Source organism: Gigantopelta aegis, chromosome 3 (assembly GCF_016097555.1).
Source record: "Gigantopelta aegis isolate Gae_Host chromosome 3, Gae_host_genome, whole genome shotgun sequence".
Classification (NCBI taxonomy): domain Eukaryota; kingdom Metazoa; phylum Mollusca; class Gastropoda; order Neomphalida; family Peltospiridae; genus Gigantopelta; species Gigantopelta aegis.
The window spans coordinates 22,536,940-22,556,653 of record NC_054701.1 but is presented as its reverse complement, the minus strand read 5'-3'; the positions used below and the strand labels follow the sequence as shown (position 1 = coordinate 22,556,653).

Here is a 19,714-nt window from a genome sequence, read left to right as displayed (position 1 = left end):
AAATCTAACAAGATGATCAACCGTGCTACGTCTAGATCTGAACCCACATTGCACGTTAGTGAGCAATTTGTGGGATTCAAGATACCAGACAAGTCTACGATTGATCATTCGTTCCATGGTTTTACAAATGCAACTTGTCAAAGCGATAGGGCGATAGCTAGTAGGATTGGTTGGATCCTTACCAGGCTTGGGAATAGGAATGATAATAGCTTTCCTCCAATCAGAAGGAAAGTCTCCAGAAATCCAGATGTTATTAAAATTATTCAACAGAACCATCAAAGATGATTCAGGTAAATGTTTCAATAACTGATAATGAATTTCATCCGGTCCTACTGAAGTATCATGGGTTCTACGAAGAGCATCCTGCAATTCCTCCATAGAGAAACGCCTGTTGTACACTTCAGCATTTTCAGATGACAAATTAATGGACTGCTTTTCAGCTTTAGTTCTAACAGATGTAAAAGCATCTGTACTGAAAGCAGAATATGAGTTGTGAGAAAAGTTGTCTGCCAATGCATTCGCAATGTCACGATGAGACGTGACATCCGTGTCATTGACAGACAAATGATGAACTGTATTACTGGATTCTTTACCTTTGATTTTACGGATCCTATTCCAGACAGATTTTACTGATGTTTGTGAATTCAACTTGGAGACGAGTGCTGCACAGATGCTGAAACTGACCCCAATTTGCTTTCGCCAACTTCCACCTTTGAACCCTTTCAAGTAATGGTGGTCCATCATTCTCCAAAATAATGAGAAAGTGGTCACTACCACAAAGGTCTGAACCAACGTTCCAGGCGAAATCAACAAAAAGTGATGGACTACAAAGAGTTAAATCTATGGAAGTGAAAGATCCACTTGCAGAATGAAAATATGTACGACTTTTATCATTAAATAAAAGTAAGTCGTTTTTGAGAATTAAGTCTTCCAATTGTTTACCTCTAATATTGATATCCTCGCATCCCCACAAAGTGTGGTGACCATTAAAATCTCCCATAATAATAAAGGGAGTAGGGAGCTGATCAATAAGATTTTGAAGATCCCTAGGATTAAAATTAAAATGATTACGAGGTGGCAAGTAAACTGAACATAGGGTAACAGTTGTATGACCCGTGACTTTTACAGCCACAGCTTGTAAATTTGTATTTAATGTTACTATACTCTGAGGAATGTTTTTATTAACAAGAATGGAAACACCCCCAGATGCTCTATTTTCAGTTTCTTGAAACTTATGATAGAGGTTAAATCCTCTCATGGTAATATGATCAGTGTCTTTCAAGAAAGTTTCTTGAAGACACACTACAAGAGGATTATGTTTTTGAATTAAAAGACTCAATTCATCAAAATTGGGCCTAAGCCCACGGAAGTTCCACTGAATGACTGAATTAGTCATCAGGGGGACGTATGGGATTGATCTTTGTTTTTTCCTTTGACTTAGATCGTGAGTGAATTTGAGGCAACTCATCCATCTCATCACCCACGTCCATCGCCAAAGAATCAAACGAATTACTTATCGGGACAGAACGCATTTCAATTTTTTTCAAACATCCAGAAGAGCATTTATTACTGGCTTTTTTTCCTTTTCCTGACTGAGAAGGACTACTAGGGCCTGGCACCATAGCAGTCGACATACCTGATGGATTTACTGATTCCAGTGACACTTGTGTAACTTTTGTAGAAGTTTTAGGTGTTTGGAAAGCTTCCTGCTGCTTCTGCGAAACTTCATTGTTTTTCTGGGCTGCCTTATCAGCCTGTTTAGCAGCTTTTTCTACATCAGAAAGCTTTCAGTATTTAGCCTCATCATATCGCCAAGTGATGCCTGTATTAGTTGAAATACTTCTTGTGGAAACCTTGACTGCCATAGCATATGATTTACCTGCTACGACAGGTGTTTTTGTTTCAACAAGTTTTCTAGCCTCAGGAAATGGCAAGTTTTTGTCAACTTTAATCTGTTGTACCCTTTTCTCGAATTTCCATCGTGCACATTCTCAAGAATATGCAAAATGGTTTCCCTTACAGTTTATACAAATAATGTCATTAGTACATTAGTCAAATTGACCACAACGAGCACATGATTAGCTTGTTTCGACATGCAGTTTGACCATGGCCAAACTTCTGACATTTAAAACAGCATATGGGATTCGGTATAAATGGCACAACAGATATACTGAGATATCCGGCTTTAACTGGTTGAGGAAGGACTGGCGCATTAAAGGTTAAGGTCAAAGTATTCGTTGTAACAAACTCATTAATAAAAAAAACAAAATAAATCACCTGATTGACCCTAGCCACCGACCCAAGAGCAACAAATGCACATGGTCATTCACGGAATGGTTATTCTTGGCAAATATAATAAACAATGTTTGTTTGCTCTTGAGCATGGCGACCCGCCGATTGATCAGGTCGGGCCTCCCTGACCACTCGTCTAGCTGAACTCCAGGCCAAAGTGGTGTATTGCCAAAAAACATGCCCGTAGATATGTTCCCAACTCAACCATCAGTATCCCATCATCCAACATTACGGGATGCACCTCACGGCTAACGAGGTACCCCCCAAAGGGGAATTGTGTTGTATTGGCCATTCTCAAAGAGAATGTTACACCCTTGCACCACTGTGAGGTTACAACATGCGCAGGGGTATGTATGTATGTCGAGATTGACTGTTGCATGCATATAGGGGATAATTAAATCATTTCTGGTCTCACAAATTGTCCCATGCCGTTGCTGGGACTCGAACCTATGGCACCAAATCGCCCGCAAATTGTTGGCTAACCACGATCCATAAAAAGGATGCTGTTTAACTCAACCACATGTATGCAGCTGACAATCCACGCGTTTTTATTACATTGACAATGTTTAAGAGTAAGACAACATAGCTAATTAATGTGTAGTGGGTGATTGGTGGTATAGTCTTGTCCCACTGATAATGGTATGCAGTTACAAAATTAGTTCCGGGGAAAATGTCCAAAGGTGCCGAGTTGTAACGGTTGAATAGTTGGTAAGGGATTCCCTGCCGAGCACAACCCAGTGAGATAAGAGTCAAACCTCTGTTGAGCAGCCATTTATTCTAAATAGCCACCTTAATGTACTCCCAAATCATATAATATAGAACAAACTGACCCGTATAAAGCAGCCACTTGTCTTAAAAGGCCACAATTTTACTCCCTTGGGTGGCCGACTAATACAGGTTTGACTATACATAATTAACCACGCAAACGCACACACACACATATACATAATAGCAAACCATATACTTTGTATAGTACTTTGGGTATCTAGGCCTAAATTATGGCTTTGATACTTGGTATAGGCGAGTGTGGGAAAGAAAGAAAGTTTGTTTGATTTAACGACACTACTAGATATAACTTTAGCCAGATATGTTGCAGGTTTGTAGATTTAAATAAACTTGGTGTCCATTTTTAAGGGTTGAAAATCGGGTCTGCGACTTTAAGCTAACAACTTCCATTTGCTGAACAAAAACAAGGCCAGAACTATACACAGATTATGTCAAATCGCAAATGAGCAGGTGTAAAAGCAAACGTTTCTCTTCCTTACCCCTGATCTAGCTGAAAACATAAGATTACTCACTTGATAGTATCGTACATCCAATTTTAAAAAACATAACTACATATCTGTTCACACACAGTAAGCTTAATCACAAGAAGAACAGTCTGTCTGCCAAGGCTGGGGACGGCTCCTTATGAAGTGACTGGCCAACGAGGAAGGCAAGTTTGTGTGCATACTGACAAGGTGCCGGAACACGAATTGTACCCTGAAAAACACAGTTAATAAAAACAATGTATCCCAGTATACTTCAAGTATGCGGTAAGACATGGACAATAAATACTAGTAAGACAACGAGTTGTTTCAAAACATATTCAACCGATCTGTATACGCCTTTAAACAACGAGTTGTAGGTAAAATGGTTTCAAATGACACAGACGTAATCTTCGGTTTACTACAAATTCTTTAAAAAAAGCCCCAACACCACCACAAAACACCGACAAAAAAACACAACAAAAAACCCCAAACAAACAAAAACAAACCCCCAGGATTAAAAGGAATCTAAAATCTAAAAGTTTTCCAACTGAAACCTATTTTACAGCACATGCGCGTGCACGCTTAACATATACGTCATAAACAAATCAGTTTCGGAAGTGTTAATTTGCAGTTGGTTTTATTGTTTTTACCATGGATAAGCCAATGGGTTTTTAAGAAAGAAAATCTTAAATTTTTCGATGTGGTGAGGATGGGGGTGTGGCACTGCCCCAACTCAGAAAAGATGTATTCAAATCCATCCACCCTCACCCATCAAAAATGAATAAATACCTGTCCCCAGTGGCTGTCATCTTATGACACCTATGAAAATGAATGAAAAATACTCAGAACCTACTATAGTAATAAACTGCCTAATGTACGTACCGGCCAGTTGTAGTAGAGATGTGTCAGTTTGTATGCCAGTCTCTGCATGTGATCTGGCTTCAGTCCAGTTTTATCCCAGATTATGTTGTAATGCGTTGGTGTCACTGTTCCCTGGCGCACACTTTGACTTATCAGGAAGAAATCGTACCTGAAAACATGATGTTTAATATCTACTGTCTAAAATAACTAGGGGTAAGGTGGGGCAGTAAAAATCCCAAAGAATTTAAAGGGAACCTCTAAACTAAACGGGCACATTTGCGGTTTATGAATGCGTGCGTGCGTGCGTGCGTGTGTACATGCGTGCGTGCGTGTGTGTGTCATTTAGGGGTGAGCAACTATGTAAGATTCTTTACTGGTTGGTAAACAGACTGAACAAACCATGAATGAGTTGAAAAGTAAAAGCAAGGGGGTTAGACGAGGTATTAGTGAATTATAAATTATGCTACATTTGTCTCAAGTAAAACCTTGCCATAACATTTGCAATAACATTTTGTAAATGTACTTAATACCAGGTTTTCAACAGATGCTATTTTTACTATTGAGGTGTGTGGTGCAATTATCGCTTTATTAAAAAAACTATTATTCGCGTCATTGAATATGCATTCATAATGGAGCAACAGGATGCAGATTTAATTATTTTTACATTGACATATATATTTTTAAATGTGAAAAAAGCGATATTTCTGGAATAAAAAGAAATGTTTTAATAATAGTCCTTCCCACAGTGAACACCTTTTTTTCATACTATGGAATTTACTACAAGTTATTTATTTCTGAGCCGACTGTTTTCTAAATTGCACACAAATATTATATATATATATATATTTTTTTTTTGGGGGGGGGGGTGGGGGTGGGGGTGGGGTGGTGTTATTCCAAAACACTTTTACTTTTCTTCTTACATTAAACCAAACTCAAATTATTTACAATATATGCCAGTGACGTATGAAGGTGAATAAATATATATAAACCATTGCTGCTGCTACTAGATCAAGAAAAGCTGTGCCCCCACCACAGCCCCTCCCGCTTCCTACGCCAGACGCCAGTGAATGCAAGGATGCAAGCTAGAAACTCAGCGAGCGAACTTTCCATTCCATGGAATAATGTCTGCAGACGCCCATGAAACAAGAATGCGGATAGTCAGCTAGTAATGCTACCTACCACTCTGGTTTTGTAATTTCTGAATCCACAACAGTTCCTGGTGGGGGATTCGTAAATCTCTCAGCACTACCAGCAAAGAAACGAGCATTGATTCTTTTCTTGACAATGACAACTGCCACCTTTGGGCTACAAAGAATATTAACCAATAATTATTGTACAATGGCTTGGACCAACATCAATATATTGAACTATAACTTATTATACAAAGTACAACCTTGACTAAATTAAAGGTAAGTGGCTTTAAATCTAGAAAATTTTATATTTTTGTTTAACAATTTATCATAATAATTCTTGATAATAATGCAATTGAAAATTGAATCTTTCCATTCTTGATGTAATAGTACACATTGAAATATGTTTTCCCGCATGCTACACCGAAGAACATTAAGTACTCCAGAAACCCATAATGTGCAGAAATCGTTGCATGCACGACGAGTTACACTTTACAGAAACACCATTTACAAGGCTCCGCGTTAAAAAACCTATATAGCACCAACACTAAAATGTGATTCGATTACTATATAAAATAATAATCATACTAGGTTTAAAGCTAACGCTAACTCTTAAACCTAAATCTAATAATATATGAACTGAACAAATACTTGGAACCCAGCATTTCGGCTGCAATTAAAATACATTGCGGAACATTCTATAACTGGAACATACATATCTCTAGCCGTACCGTGAGACTTAAGCCAGGTAGGATCAGAGGACAATCGCGCTGACCATTTATTACATACCTATTCAATCTTACTATAGTGATAAAGGCATTTTCAAGCCGTGTGATAAATTTATCTTGTATCACACATATGTGCGATCTGGACCGGAACTTGTAAATGGGAAATTCCCTTTTTATTTTTTACTGACGTAAGCGCCTTTTTGTTACTGACGTCATGTATGATTTACAAATTACGTTACCTTGTATTTGAAACATTACACAAGATTGCCACACAGTATGATTCATAATGTTAAGTAAATCCATGAAACGAGAATTGATTAATAGATTTATTAAATTAGAAACCGTTTTATACAGAATACAGAATATCACATACGTTGTTTTCGCTTCCTATTTATTGCACTTGCTTATTTTGCGCAAAAACATACCACTCGGCCGCTACGCAATAAATAAGAAGCAAAAACAACGTATATGAAGTTCTATATATTTATTACATACCTATTCAATCTTACTGTAGTGATAAAGACATTTTCAAACCGTGTAATAAATTTCTTTTGTATTACACATATGTGCAATATGGACCGGAACTTTTAAATGGGGAATTCCCTTTTTATTTTTACTGCAGTTAGCGCCTTTTATTTACTGACGTCATATATGATTTACAAATTATGTCACATTGTATTTGAAACATTACACAAGGCTGCCGCAGAGTATGATTCTTAACGTTAAGCAAATCCCTGAAAGGAGTTTTGATCATAGATTTAACAAAGTGTTGTTATGACGTTAAATTAAAAACCGTTTTTGTAAAACATAAAAGAAGGTATGTAATAAATACAGAACTTCACACACGTTGTTTTCGCTTCCTATTTATTGCACTCGTTTATTTTGCTAAAGAACATACCATTCCACCGGTACGCAGTCTCGTGTTATATATTATTGCGCAAAATAAACTCGTGCAATAAATAGGATGCGAAAACAACGTTTGTGAAGTTCTGTATATTTATTAAATATAACGTACTCGTATCCGTGGCCTCCACATTTCTTCATAGCCTGGATCATCTGTGGTACTTCGTGTTCAAACACAGCAGGCAGCTGTCCATCTCCCACACCATCTCTGTAGACTATGATCTTCTCTGGCAGAACTCCATTCACAGCGTGGAACTGACGAAGTCCTCCTGCAAAAGATTTATGTAAGTATTATTGCATATAATATGTTATTAATAGCAGGGTTTTAAACTTGCCAGGTTTTCATTGCATTATAAAAATATCGCTCAATTGTTTTCCATCGGTAACCAGTGTAATAGGGCCTTCGGGCTATGTTTCCTAAGGCAATGTTAGACAGGCAGCGAGAGGTCAGCTGACAGCGATTGACCAATGACGGCGCCTCGTATGACTGTAGGAAGCTAGCGGAAATTTTAAGGAAAGGTTTCCGCTGTGTATTAGGGACCAGTCAAGCTAGAGGTCAGCTAATACTGGCTGACCAATAGCGGCGCACTGACTGATGTTGGGAGGCATTCGGCACGTCTCTGTCTTTCCACAAGAGGGGAAAATAACCAGGGATTTGACGAATCAGATAGCAGTCTGTGTTTGGAAATATATGCGGGTCTTTGGGATAGTCACTTCCATTTGAATTTCCAAACACAGCAGCGTAAAATTAACTTTTTCTATACAAAACAAATTTGAGGAGTATTCTACGTTTGAAATACAGGAATAGAAAAAGAGGAAAAACGAAAAAGAAATAGATAATTTTCTTTCAATGGAAAAGCAAGTTCGAGTGTTTTTTATGGTGTCGGATTGGTACATATTCCAGGGATCCGAGGTTGAGCGGCTTTTCAACATCATGGGAAATTCGGAATCGCTACAACAGGCACTTTTTTCTGTGTCCCTGGACTGCAGTGCGATGTGTTCGTCATGCTACTTCTGTGACGCTATAGAACCTTTGTGTGACGTAAAATCGCCAAGCCGCCACTCATAAGTGAAAGACTAATACACAGTTGTGTAAACTTCAACTGTAAAGGGTCAAGATGGCCGATTCGGAGCAAATGTTGGCGGAGGAATGTTACGTGCGGAGTTGGGCCGCAACCAAGAAGATTTCTATGGACACAATAGAAATTGTATTTGGTTTGGGGTTTACTTCGATCGAGGCCCTGTCCTGTTTGGAGATGGAGGATTTAAAAAAGACAAAATTGCCAATAGGCCAACAAAAACTTTTAATAAAAAGTATTACAAACACACTGCAAAACGAAAATGGTAATACAAATACAGTGCCGGGCCCGGGTGCAGCAAGCAAAAACCCAGAAGGGGCCCAAGGGCGGGCAGCTGAAGACCACGTTCATCAAGAAACAGAACCACCTGTTCACCAGGAGTCGTCTGCAGACAACACCAATGGATTTGTTCAGCAGCTTTTACAGCAATTGGAGAGTCACCAGATGGCAAAACATGCGTTACATGGGACCGTGCAAGCAACACCGGCTGATAACATCGTTACAGGTATGTTGTCCTGGCAGGACCCACAGGTTTATTTAAAATCCCTTAGTGCCCCAAAGTCTAATCACTATGAGATTATAGATTTTATTACAGGTACACCCACTGTGTCGGAAAGAGTAGTATCCACTAACGAGGAATTTGAACTTATTTGTAGATCGGGTAGCAAAAAACCTAGACTAGAAAATATCACTCTTAGCCAGTGGTCAGGGGCAAATATAGCAATATTGCATAGGCTAGTACAGGAAGGAACACTACCCATGACTCAGATATTTGACTATCTATCATATACTTCCCATGTGTATAGCCTGATCAGTACACATGATATTGTTTCTGTATACATGTATGATAGAGAATACCGGCGCTTGCAGAACTTACATGGGTTTAGATGGGGTACCACAGTAGGCCACCTATCAACAGTGTTTCTCAGGCTAAGACAGGTGGCACAAGCACACACCAAACAGGCTGAGGCAATATTTTGCTACACACTCAGGAGAAGGCAAGATCATTTGTAGGAAATTTAATTCAAGAACAGGGTGTTTCCTTAATGGGTGCAAATATGAACATGTTTGTAATGTGCCAGGCTGTTTTAAATCACACTCGGGCCCATTGCACTCGGAATCAAAAAACTACCAGTAAAACCTTCTTGTGGCTTAAACCTGGCAGCTTGGGTGAAAGAGTTAGATTATACCAATTTTGATAAGGAATTCATTTTGAATGGCATCCAAAATGGTTTTGATATTATCGACAAAGAATCTAACCCCACTCCTACCGAAATGGATAATCACCAGTCTGCACGACCACATAGCCCTCTATTTAAAAAAGCTTCAAAAAAGGTGCAGGAAGAAATATTAAATGGTAACTACATAGTGGTTGATAAAAAACCTATTATAGTGAGTCCTCTAGGAGTTATACCAAAGTCAGATGGTGGGGTGCGGTTAATTCATCACTGTAGTAGACCTAAGGGTAAAGCCGTAAATGATTATGTTGGTTATTTAGAAAAGCAACGTTTCCAATCCGTGGATAGCGCCACAAATCTAATCAAGCTAGGGTGCTTTATGGCCTCTGTGGCCTCTACACTTCTTCATAGCCTGGATCATCTGTGGTACTTCGTGTTCAAACACAGCAGGCAGCTGTCCATCTCCCACACCATCTCTGTAGACTATGATCTTCTCTGGCAGAACTCCATTCACAGCGTGGAACTGACGAAGTCCTCCTGCAAAAGATTTATTTAAGCAATATGGTATATCTAACTACAGTATGTGACAACCTGCTGGGGTTTCTGCTCCATTTGTCCGTCATTGCTATGCATATATGTACACATAATCCATGGAGTGATCGTATATGCAGACGTATCTGCACACGCATACGGAGGCGCATATATCGAATCTACTCAGTCTATGGAAAATGACTGTTAACGAATTACGCATTGCGGAACGTTATGTATGCGCATTTGCACACAGATTACGGACAGACAAAATTTGTGCCTTTGGGGCAAATTCCATTTGTCGACAATCTGTATCCGTCTGTGTATACATCATCCTAAATGCGCAATCCGCAGGGCCGTAGCTAGCGTTTCCGAAAAAAATCCGGAAAGCATTATAAAAACTTAAAGAAAATTCTCTTCTTAACTGTTTAAGGAGTTTTAGACTATTAACTACTCAGTTGCCCACCCCCCCCCACCCCCACCCCACCCCGGCTAGGATCCGTAACAATCACTTTCTTCACAAATGGGTTGAGTAGATTCCATGTATACATGTGTTTCCGTACACTCTGCATTATGGACTATGGATTATGGATAAGGGACAAATGGAAGTTGTGCCTTACCGATGGTCAGATAGTATACTAACCGATGATTGCTGGCTCCAGGCCGTCTATGAGCTCTTGGTGATTGTGCTGAAACGTCACTTTGCTGTAGTATCTGGTCATCAGTCGGTTTACACTGCACACGACACCGCCAACAGAACGACCCTTGGACGACGAATCGTGATACGTATCTATGCCTATGACCATTGTGTGTTGGAGCTGGAGCAGAAGTAATACTATTGTGAGTAAACCGATGGCTCAGATTATAAATCAGATATATGGATATGAAATTATGTATTTTGTAATATCAGGGCTACAGGGATAGGATGGGGAAAGTCACATATGCCTACAAAAATATGAATATGTTTCCTTTAACTATGTAGTGTAGTGGCAGTCCTCATGTAGACGTAGCACCTGACAGCGATCCGTGCCAATATCCTTTTATCTCTGTTGAGACACGTTTTGTCATTTACACTGTCTAACTGGAAAAGATACTTTTTACTGTACCTTGATTCTGGAGATCTCCCCCTTGCCATTTTTTTTGGGGGGGGGGGGGGGGGGGGGGGGGAGAGAGTAGATACGGTCTTGCATATCCATAGCTCTGACTACTAAAGTAATGATTCTACAATTGTCTTTGAGATATCAATATAAATATAATAATCATTCACAATTCGTGGATTGTCTATGTCATCATGAATCATTCATGTTTCTAAAATGTTTCTGTCTGGCTATCCAGAACCAGGCCCCGGGACGGACATGCTCGAAACTCTAGTGGTATATGAGCATGTAAAATGTATTTGCACTCGCACTCTGAAATGTTTTTTTAAGGGTCAACGGGAATAACCTGTAATGTCATATGTTTTGGTAAGGTGATATTTGTTTTATTTTAAAGTTTAGAACTCTCCTATCGTGGAATATTTATACCTAAAAAGCAAAATTTACCAACAACTTTTAACGGCCTACCATAATTATAGGTATTTGATTTAGTGGGTCATTGTAATCTTACCACGCACGACCGTTATAATACTGACTATCTGTTTGGACATCATAGGCATTCCCTAGGACCCTTCATGTGTCATATGCAAGGTTAAGATTACGAATCATTCATCAGTCAACAATTATCTCAGACACTGGATTACAGTAAGAAAGTTGTAACTGTAAAATTAATCTGTCGCAGAATCATGCCACTGCTGCTTACCGGAATTTCTACTGCCCAAACCTCTCCCCCGAGCTTGCAGTTCAGCTGAATAGCTATCTTTGTGGCTACACTCATCAACATCTGCTTCTTGGAAATGGTCCTGGTCAGAACGACTTGGCTGGGTACTGAAACGGAACATGTTTGTTTTGTTTAACGACACCACTATAGCACATTGATTTATTGGATGTCAAACATTTGCTATTTTTGAGGTATCGTCTTAGAGGTGAAACCCTCTAGGAGCAATGGTTCCTTTCCTTGTACCATCTCACACAGAAGAAATGAACAATGTGTGCAGTATATAGTAATATTATTCATATACATGTAACTGCAATCCACCCAGCAAAGGTACAAGGAAAGACTGCCCCATAGGCAAACTCAGAAGAAGACAGAAGGAAGGAATGTTTTATTTAATGACACACTCAGCTTATGTTAATTACGTTTTTATGGCACGGACATATGGTTAAGGACCACACATATAATTAGAGGGGAAACCTGCTGCAGCCACTTAGTTGGCTACTCTTTCTGATCAACAGCAATTTATATGCAGCATCCCATATACAGGATAGTACATGCCACATCCATTGATACACAGAGAAACAGCCTAATGGAGATCGATCCTTGACCGACCGCGCATCAGGCGATCACTTTACCACTGCGCTACTTTCCCACCCCACCCAGAAGAGGGCAAACAAATGTGTTTGTCCAGTGTATGGGAAAGAAGGAAATGTTTTATTCGATATACTCAACACAGTTTATTTTACGGTTATATGGCGTCAGACTTATGGTTAAGGACCACCCATATATTGAGAGAGGAAACCCACTGTCGCCACTTCATGGGCTACTCTTTTTCGATCAGCAGCAAGGGATCTTGTATATGCACCATCCCATAGACAGTGTAGTACATACCACGGCCTTTGATATACCAGTCGTGGTGCACTGGCTAGAAAGAGAAATAGCCCAATGGGCCCACCGACGGGGATCGATCCTAGACCGACCGCGCATCGACCAGTGGATGGGGGTTACCATAAGAAGTTTAGGCCTCTCAACCGGATGTTTCGAATTCAAACAAATCTCTGACAAACACTCCTTCCATCATTCGCTGGGCATGATTTTAGTTTAAAAGAAATAAAAACGAATTGTCTTAAATCTTTATTAAAATATTATTAGTTATATTGCTTAAGTTCAGTGGAGTAGCCGGGGGGGGGGGGGGGGGGGGGGATGTTTACCTTTTCGCTTATTAATAACATTAAAAAAGTTCCTGTGTCATATCCCACTACACATGTGCCCCCCCCCCCCCCCCCCCCCCAATACAAAATCCTGTCTACGCCACTGCTTAAGTTACAATTTACATTTTCTTTACACACCTTCCTGTAAGCAGTCAAGCAGGTTTTAACACTAGCTGTTCAATGTCCGAATCCAAACACCAAACATTTCATTTTAACTTATGTTCGTGCTTATACCCAATTAAGGTTCTGGGTATCTGGGCTGTCTGTCCAGGACAGTGGGTCAGTTGCTAGTTAGTGGTTAGTGAGAAAGAAGAGGGTGTAGTGGCCTTACACCTACCCACTGAGCCCTTAAGAACACCCTCTGGGTTGGAGTCGGTACCGGGGTTGCGAACCCCGTACCTACCAGCCTGTAGTCCAATGGCTTAACCACTGCGTCACCGAGGCCGGTCACCAAACAGACTCGGGTGATCTATTTGTAGCGGGACGGGTCAGACCATGATCATCGTACTACACCTCCCCTGCACGTGCTGTAACCTCACCATGGTGCAGGGGTGTTACATTCTCTTTGAGAATGGCCAATACTGCACAAATCCCCTTGTTTTCTTCGAGATACAATTAAAATTTTGAATAAACGTCAGTATCTATCTGTGATATTGCGCGGTTCTTTACACTGTGTTTTCATTTAAATTTTGAATTTTTATATTGATGTTGATCATCACTTAATTTGTTTGCATTGCCATAGTTTGACGCCCGGTGGCCGATATATTTTTCGTGCTGGGGTGTCGTTAAAAATTATTTCATTCATTCATTCGTACCACACCTATGCTAGAAGGTCATGTGGTCCGGTTAGCCACTTAGAGCGTCACCCCTTCGATAAGTGATGCTGAACGAACAAAACATTATTACCAATTACAAATTACAAAACTGAAATAGCTCTACGGCTGATAAACAAAAGCAAAACTGGTCCCAAGTAACGATTATAGGAAATAAATAGATAATTCTTATTTTCGTGACTTATAATTTGTCAAGTGTCATGCGAATTTGTGCAGTAGCTTCGAATCCTGTCAATATACACTCAGTTTTATTACACATTTTTGTACACATTATTGTATAAGGAAAGAAAGAATGAAATGTTTTATTTAACGACGCACTCAACACATTTTATTTACGGTTATATGGCGTCAGACATATGGTTAAGGACCACACAGATTTTGAGAGGAAACCCGCTGTCGCCATTACATGGGCTACTCTTTCCGATTAGCAGCAAGGGATCTTTTATTTGCGCTTCCCACAGGCAGGATAGCACAAACCATGGCCTTTGTTGAACCAGTTATGGATCACTGGTCGGTGCAAGTGGTTTACACCTACCCATTGAGCCTTGCGGAGCACTCACTCAGGGTTTGGAGTCAGTATCTGGATTAAAAATCCCATGCCTCGACTGGGATCCGAACCAGCACCTACCAGCCTGTAGACCAGTTATTGTATAAGGATAATAGTAAAGAACACTTCTCTTCTTGCAGTGACAAGACGTACGTTAATATTGCAGTAACATGATGTATCATAATTCTAGTACGGACATTTATTGAGAATGGCATAAAAGTCATACAGGCTCCCATTTTTGCATGGGTGGGGGCAGACTGATGTTTGCCCGAATTAAACGAAAATGCCCGAATCTGGATAACGACATTTATTAATAATATTATCATTACTGCCAAACAGGGTTGCAAACTAATCATTACACATTTCTTTTTACACGGATTACAACAAATATTGTGGGTAGAATGATGGAAATACATGGTGAAAAGGTTTCAGGCAAGCTCATTTTGCCTGAATATCTCAATCTTTTTTGCCCGAATTTAATTATTTGCCCCTCCCAGTCTCGTACGCTTATGAAGTCGATTACCATACTATAACTAATAATGCCACTGGACGCAATGTTCCTTGATGGTCAAAAACGAAGAGATGGCAGAAAAAGCTCACACTTACTTGGGTGATCAATACAACACGTCTTCTTGATGGCGTCATATCGGTCCTTCTTGCTTGACGGGCAAACGCAGAGAACCATCTGTACATTTGGTGAAATATTCTCCCTCAGAGCTGCAATGTAGCTATCGTTTCTGTCATTAGGCAATTCGACACTGAAAGTAATTGTGAACAGTACATTTTATTTAATGTCCAAATCTTGATTTTTCACCATTTTAGCAGCAAATGAAGAACTTCACAAACACGCCTGAGTTAATCTGGAATTAGTAGCTTGTAGTTTCTTAAAGACATACGGTTTTAAACACACACACACCCCCCCAACCCCCCCCCCCAAAAAAAAAAAACAACAACAACAAAACCCCCAGAAAACACCCAATGTATGCTCCTTCTGTTTGAAACATACAGTATTTTGCTTAAAATATTAAAAAAATTCCAGTGTGTTATTTCTCGTTTTAATTTCCACAAAAGCTCAAAACAATGTCCGGATGTGATCGTTTAGCGTGTGATATGGCACTGACTTTATTCTCATAAACTGTATAGTAGAATTACAGTGTAGAGAAGAATGAAATACACATATACAAATAAAAACATGCAGAATTTTGATAAAACTGAGTCTTTGAAAGCATATTTTAAAAATGCACCTGTAGGAAAATAGTGTGCATGTGTAACCATTCAGGGCACTTCAAACGACCAGGGTCTCCTTCCATGAAGCGATCTTAGAGTTAAGATCACCTTAAGTACATAATATAGTTATTCACCTAAGGTGATCTTAGCGCTAAGATTGCGTTGTGGAACAGGGCCCAGGAACACAAACATGTAATCGTCTCCAGAGATGTGCTCTTGCACTACTGGAAAACGTTTTAAAAACATTTTGATTTCTATGCAAAATTTTAAAATAGCTGCCCTTGATATGTGTATTGTATTGTGCTGTATTTCCCACATAGCTCTTTACACTGTGTTTTACATATTGAAATATAAGAAAAATAATTTGGTTTTAAAGTCTTCTTTTGGTTTAGTAGGAGGAGACCCAATACTACTGTGCCTTAATTTCCTTTTTTTTTTTTAAAAACTGCTTCTAGGTGTTTTAGTCCAGGGCCTCGTTCCACGAAGCGATCTTAGCGCTAAGATCACCTTAAGTGTATATAATCGTTATACACTTAAGGTGATCTTAGGGCTAAGATCGCTTCGTGGAACAGGGCCTAGGTATGACCCTGTTCTTTTCAGTTGTTAGAAACATGTCTAATGAACCTGCAAAACATTGTTAAAATGCAAATAAATTGAGAAACAAGTTTCTACAAATGGTGGACACCAACACTGACTTACATTCTTGGCTTATCAATGAACATGCCCATGGGTGGACCGACTCTGTTCAGTGTTGAAACCAGATCAGTGACTAAACCAGTGTCTCTCCTGGTGCCAATAACCACCCAGTTTTGCAGACGGACTGGGACGAGAAGCTGTTTTCCACGCATGTCGCGTGACCATTCGGCATCTTCTTGCCTGTAGTTTATCTGTTTCATTAATACAAACAAATAGAATAAGCGTTTAACGACTTCTTTGAACAATTAAAATGATGTATATATAAAACTGGGCTACAGTGGTACAGCGCTCGCTTGATGCATGGTCGGTCTGGGATCGATCCCCGTCGGTGGGCCCATTTAGTGCAGACCACCATGTATGGATTTCACAGTCCCGTAGGAATCGGATGCCCAAAGTGAGATAGTGATTGATTTGACTTCGTTTGGGTATGTACTAAACAGAAATCTGAGGTAAAAAAAATTTTAGACACCTGTAAGGCCCAAAATCCAAGATGGCCGCCGTCACTCATGGAAAATACAGAAAATGGCATATCTCTGGAACTACTTAACCAACTTCAATGATGTTAGACTCTATTGTAGGGTTTTCAAACATGCCTGATAATCTGGAATATGTTTCAGGTCGATAGTAGGTCAAGGTCATGCAAGAAGGTCAAGGTAAAGGTAATTTTTGACACTCTCAGTGCAGAAATATGCGTGTGTGTATTTATGGGATTGGGAAATTTCGCACAAAAATTAGGGTTTGAACCACTTTTATTGTACACAGTAACCAATTTAGACATTGAGAAGCATGTCACTTTAATAGCGCCATTTTATTATCTGTTTCAGGTCCTTGATTCCATCAAGTCAAGTTGAAGTCCTCATGGTCAAAACATCAAGACAACATACAGAAATCCAACATGTCTGAAACTTTGGCAACACCACGTCGATGTGTCGTGTGTAACAGTGACTCTAAAAACCTTGTTGCTGACCCTGATATTGAAAAAATATGTGATATATTACACTATGCAAGACGCTTGGCAGACCTAGGGGAAGTTAATTTGAGACCCCTATCAGAGTTCCTTTCTAGTCTATCACAGTCTGAGCTAGAAAAGGTCAGATATCATTCAGATTATCGTAAGAAAACTGTAAATAAGGCACTTCTGGAGAGAGCCAAAAAGAAAAGAGACCGCTCTGACTCTCATTCACCAGCTCAGCCACCTAAGAGAGGCCGGCATGCCCATGCTCAGAAAAAGTGGTACCATAGTAAGGATGCTCGTAGGGCGTGTTGTAATGACACTGTAGACAATGCACATGTTAATATGATGAGGGCACTTTCAGATGTCCAGATTATTATGCGTGTTAAGTCATCATTGTCTGATGCTGGATTGGTATTGAAAATGGCTGACATCAACAATATATATATGTCTATCCTCAAGAAAAACAATATTGAAAACTTGAGAGACAATCAGAGAAAGTATCTGAAGAAACTGCTGACTGATCGAATTCCCAACATAACATTTGTTCAGCCACCTCAGCGAAATGAGAGTGAAACGATCCTATTATCCAAATCTCTTGGTGAAGCTGTTGACTATGCTACCATGAAGGCCCCAAATGCTGTGTTAGAGAGCTTGTTAGAGGCAGCAAGTACAATGCGAGCTGAACTTTTGAAGTGTAGATATGGGTCGACTGTCTCTGGTGATAGTTCTCTGAGTAGTTGAAAAAACCCTCCGCTCACCCAATTCTTTCTTACTCACCTCTTGTATGGGCCCTATGCTGAGAATGTGGGAGGGAAACGGGATACAGAGGTTAAAAATGTGTTGATGTTGGTTGTCAATTCATGGTTCAAAACAGTCACACTGACAGGCAGGTAAAGCACAAACCTAAAGTTGATACAGGGTTTATCCGCCGTGTAGAGACACTGCTGTCTGTTGGCTTGCCCCTGACCATTCACCTGCGAGTTCGTGATAAAAACCTATTACGTGTGCTCTCTAGTGTGTATCTGGGTACAGGGTATGAAAATGTCCTGAACATTACGAAGCGTATTGAGCATGCGGTGGTGCTCCGAATGAAAGACACAGGTGGATATTGTCTTCCAGACTTCATCAAGAAAGCCATAACAGTTTTCTTTGCTATAGATAACATTGACTTTATGGAGGACACTCCATATGGGCAGTGTACTCTACTTGGTTGTCGGGGACGAGTATATCCCAGTCCGGTGTCTTTACAAACCAGCACCAGTTGCCGTCTTGGAACTGATCAAATGTGGTTGCAAGACATCTTGCAAGGGTCACTGCTCATGCAAGAAGAACAACCTCCCCTGCACTGCTCTCTGCAAATGCCACAATTCAAATTGCAGCAACCTTCCTTACTACAGGATGATAGATGAAGATGAAGATGATGTATGCCTGTTGCAGGAGGATGAACAAGGATGACACCATCAGAAGATTGTGTACCACTGATTTAACTCACTAAGTGTTCAACATGGCATGTTCCATGATAGGTGTGTTGTATATGTATGTTTAAAGAATCTAACCTTTAAAAAATTTATTTTCGCCCAAATTTAATCTTATTCAATGTGTTGTCTGTGTATCTCCCTGTAGGTGTTTCAGGACAAAATTAAATAGGTTGCCTGACATGCAGTGTAGAGCTCACTATTGGTAATTACTTCTATTTGCTTATTTGTGTTTAGATTTTGACCTTGAACCTGAACTTCTGTATATATACATATATATATATATATATATATATATATATATATATATATATATATATATATACATGTGCCTCCTTGGTGTTTGTACGTTTGTATTCCAGTATTATGCTGTAATTAAAAAAATTGTAACATGACCTAATTATTATAATTTGATTTTATTGAATGTTCATCATATGTTGACCTTTGTTCTGACCTTACTGCATGACTTTGACCTCCAATCGACTTGAAACCAGTCAAAAATTACCTTTACCATGACCTTCTTGCATGACCTTGACCTACTATCGACCTGAAACATGTTCCAGATTATCAGGCATGTTTGAAAACCCTACAATAGAGTCTAACATCATTGAAGTTGGTCAAGTAGTTCCAGAGATATGCCATTTTCTGTATTTTCCATGAGTGACGGCGGCCATCTTGGATTTTGGGCCTTACAGGTGTCTAAAAAAAAATTACCTACATTTTTGGTTTAGTTCATACCCAAATGAACTCAAATCAACAACTATCTCACTTTGGGCATCCGATTCCTACAGAAAGTACATCCCAGTCTACACTAATTGGGCTATCTCTCGTCCCAGCCAGTGTACCACGACTGGTGTAACAAAGGCCGTGGTATGTGCTACTCTGTCTTTGTGATGGTGCATATAAAAGATCCCTTGCTACTAATGAAAACAAAATGTAGCGGTTTTCCTCTCTATGACTACAGGTCAAAATTGCCAAATTTTTGACATCCAATTGGCGATGATTAATA

At 39.7% G+C, this 19,714-nt stretch overlaps 1 protein-coding gene across 2 annotated transcripts in view; it reads right to left on the bottom strand.

Annotated features, from left to right (window-relative positions):
• Positions 1-3,424: 3,424 nt before the first annotated feature.
• LOC121367705 (piwi-like protein 1) overlaps positions 3,425-19,714 on the bottom strand; it is a 60,373-nt gene continuing 44,083 nt past the window's right edge. The window contains exons 12-19 of one of the 2 annotated variants that reach the window (XM_041492033.1): positions 16,279-16,466; positions 14,959-15,110; positions 11,747-11,871; positions 10,593-10,767; positions 7,277-7,433; positions 5,583-5,708; positions 4,425-4,572; positions 3,425-3,774 (exon numbers count right to left, since the gene is read on the bottom strand). In XM_041492033.1, the coding sequence (XP_041347967.1) occupies positions 3,658-3,774; positions 4,425-4,572; positions 5,583-5,708; positions 7,277-7,433; positions 10,593-10,767; positions 11,747-11,871; positions 14,959-15,110; positions 16,279-16,466 (1,188 nt within the window). In that variant the 3' untranslated portion in view covers positions 3,425-3,657. Of the gene's footprint in view, positions 3,775-4,424; positions 4,573-5,582; positions 5,709-7,276; positions 7,434-9,781; positions 9,959-10,592; positions 10,768-11,746; positions 11,872-14,958; positions 15,111-16,278; positions 16,467-19,714 lie in introns of those variants that run through there. The other variant, XM_041492032.1, reaches the window with a different exon arrangement.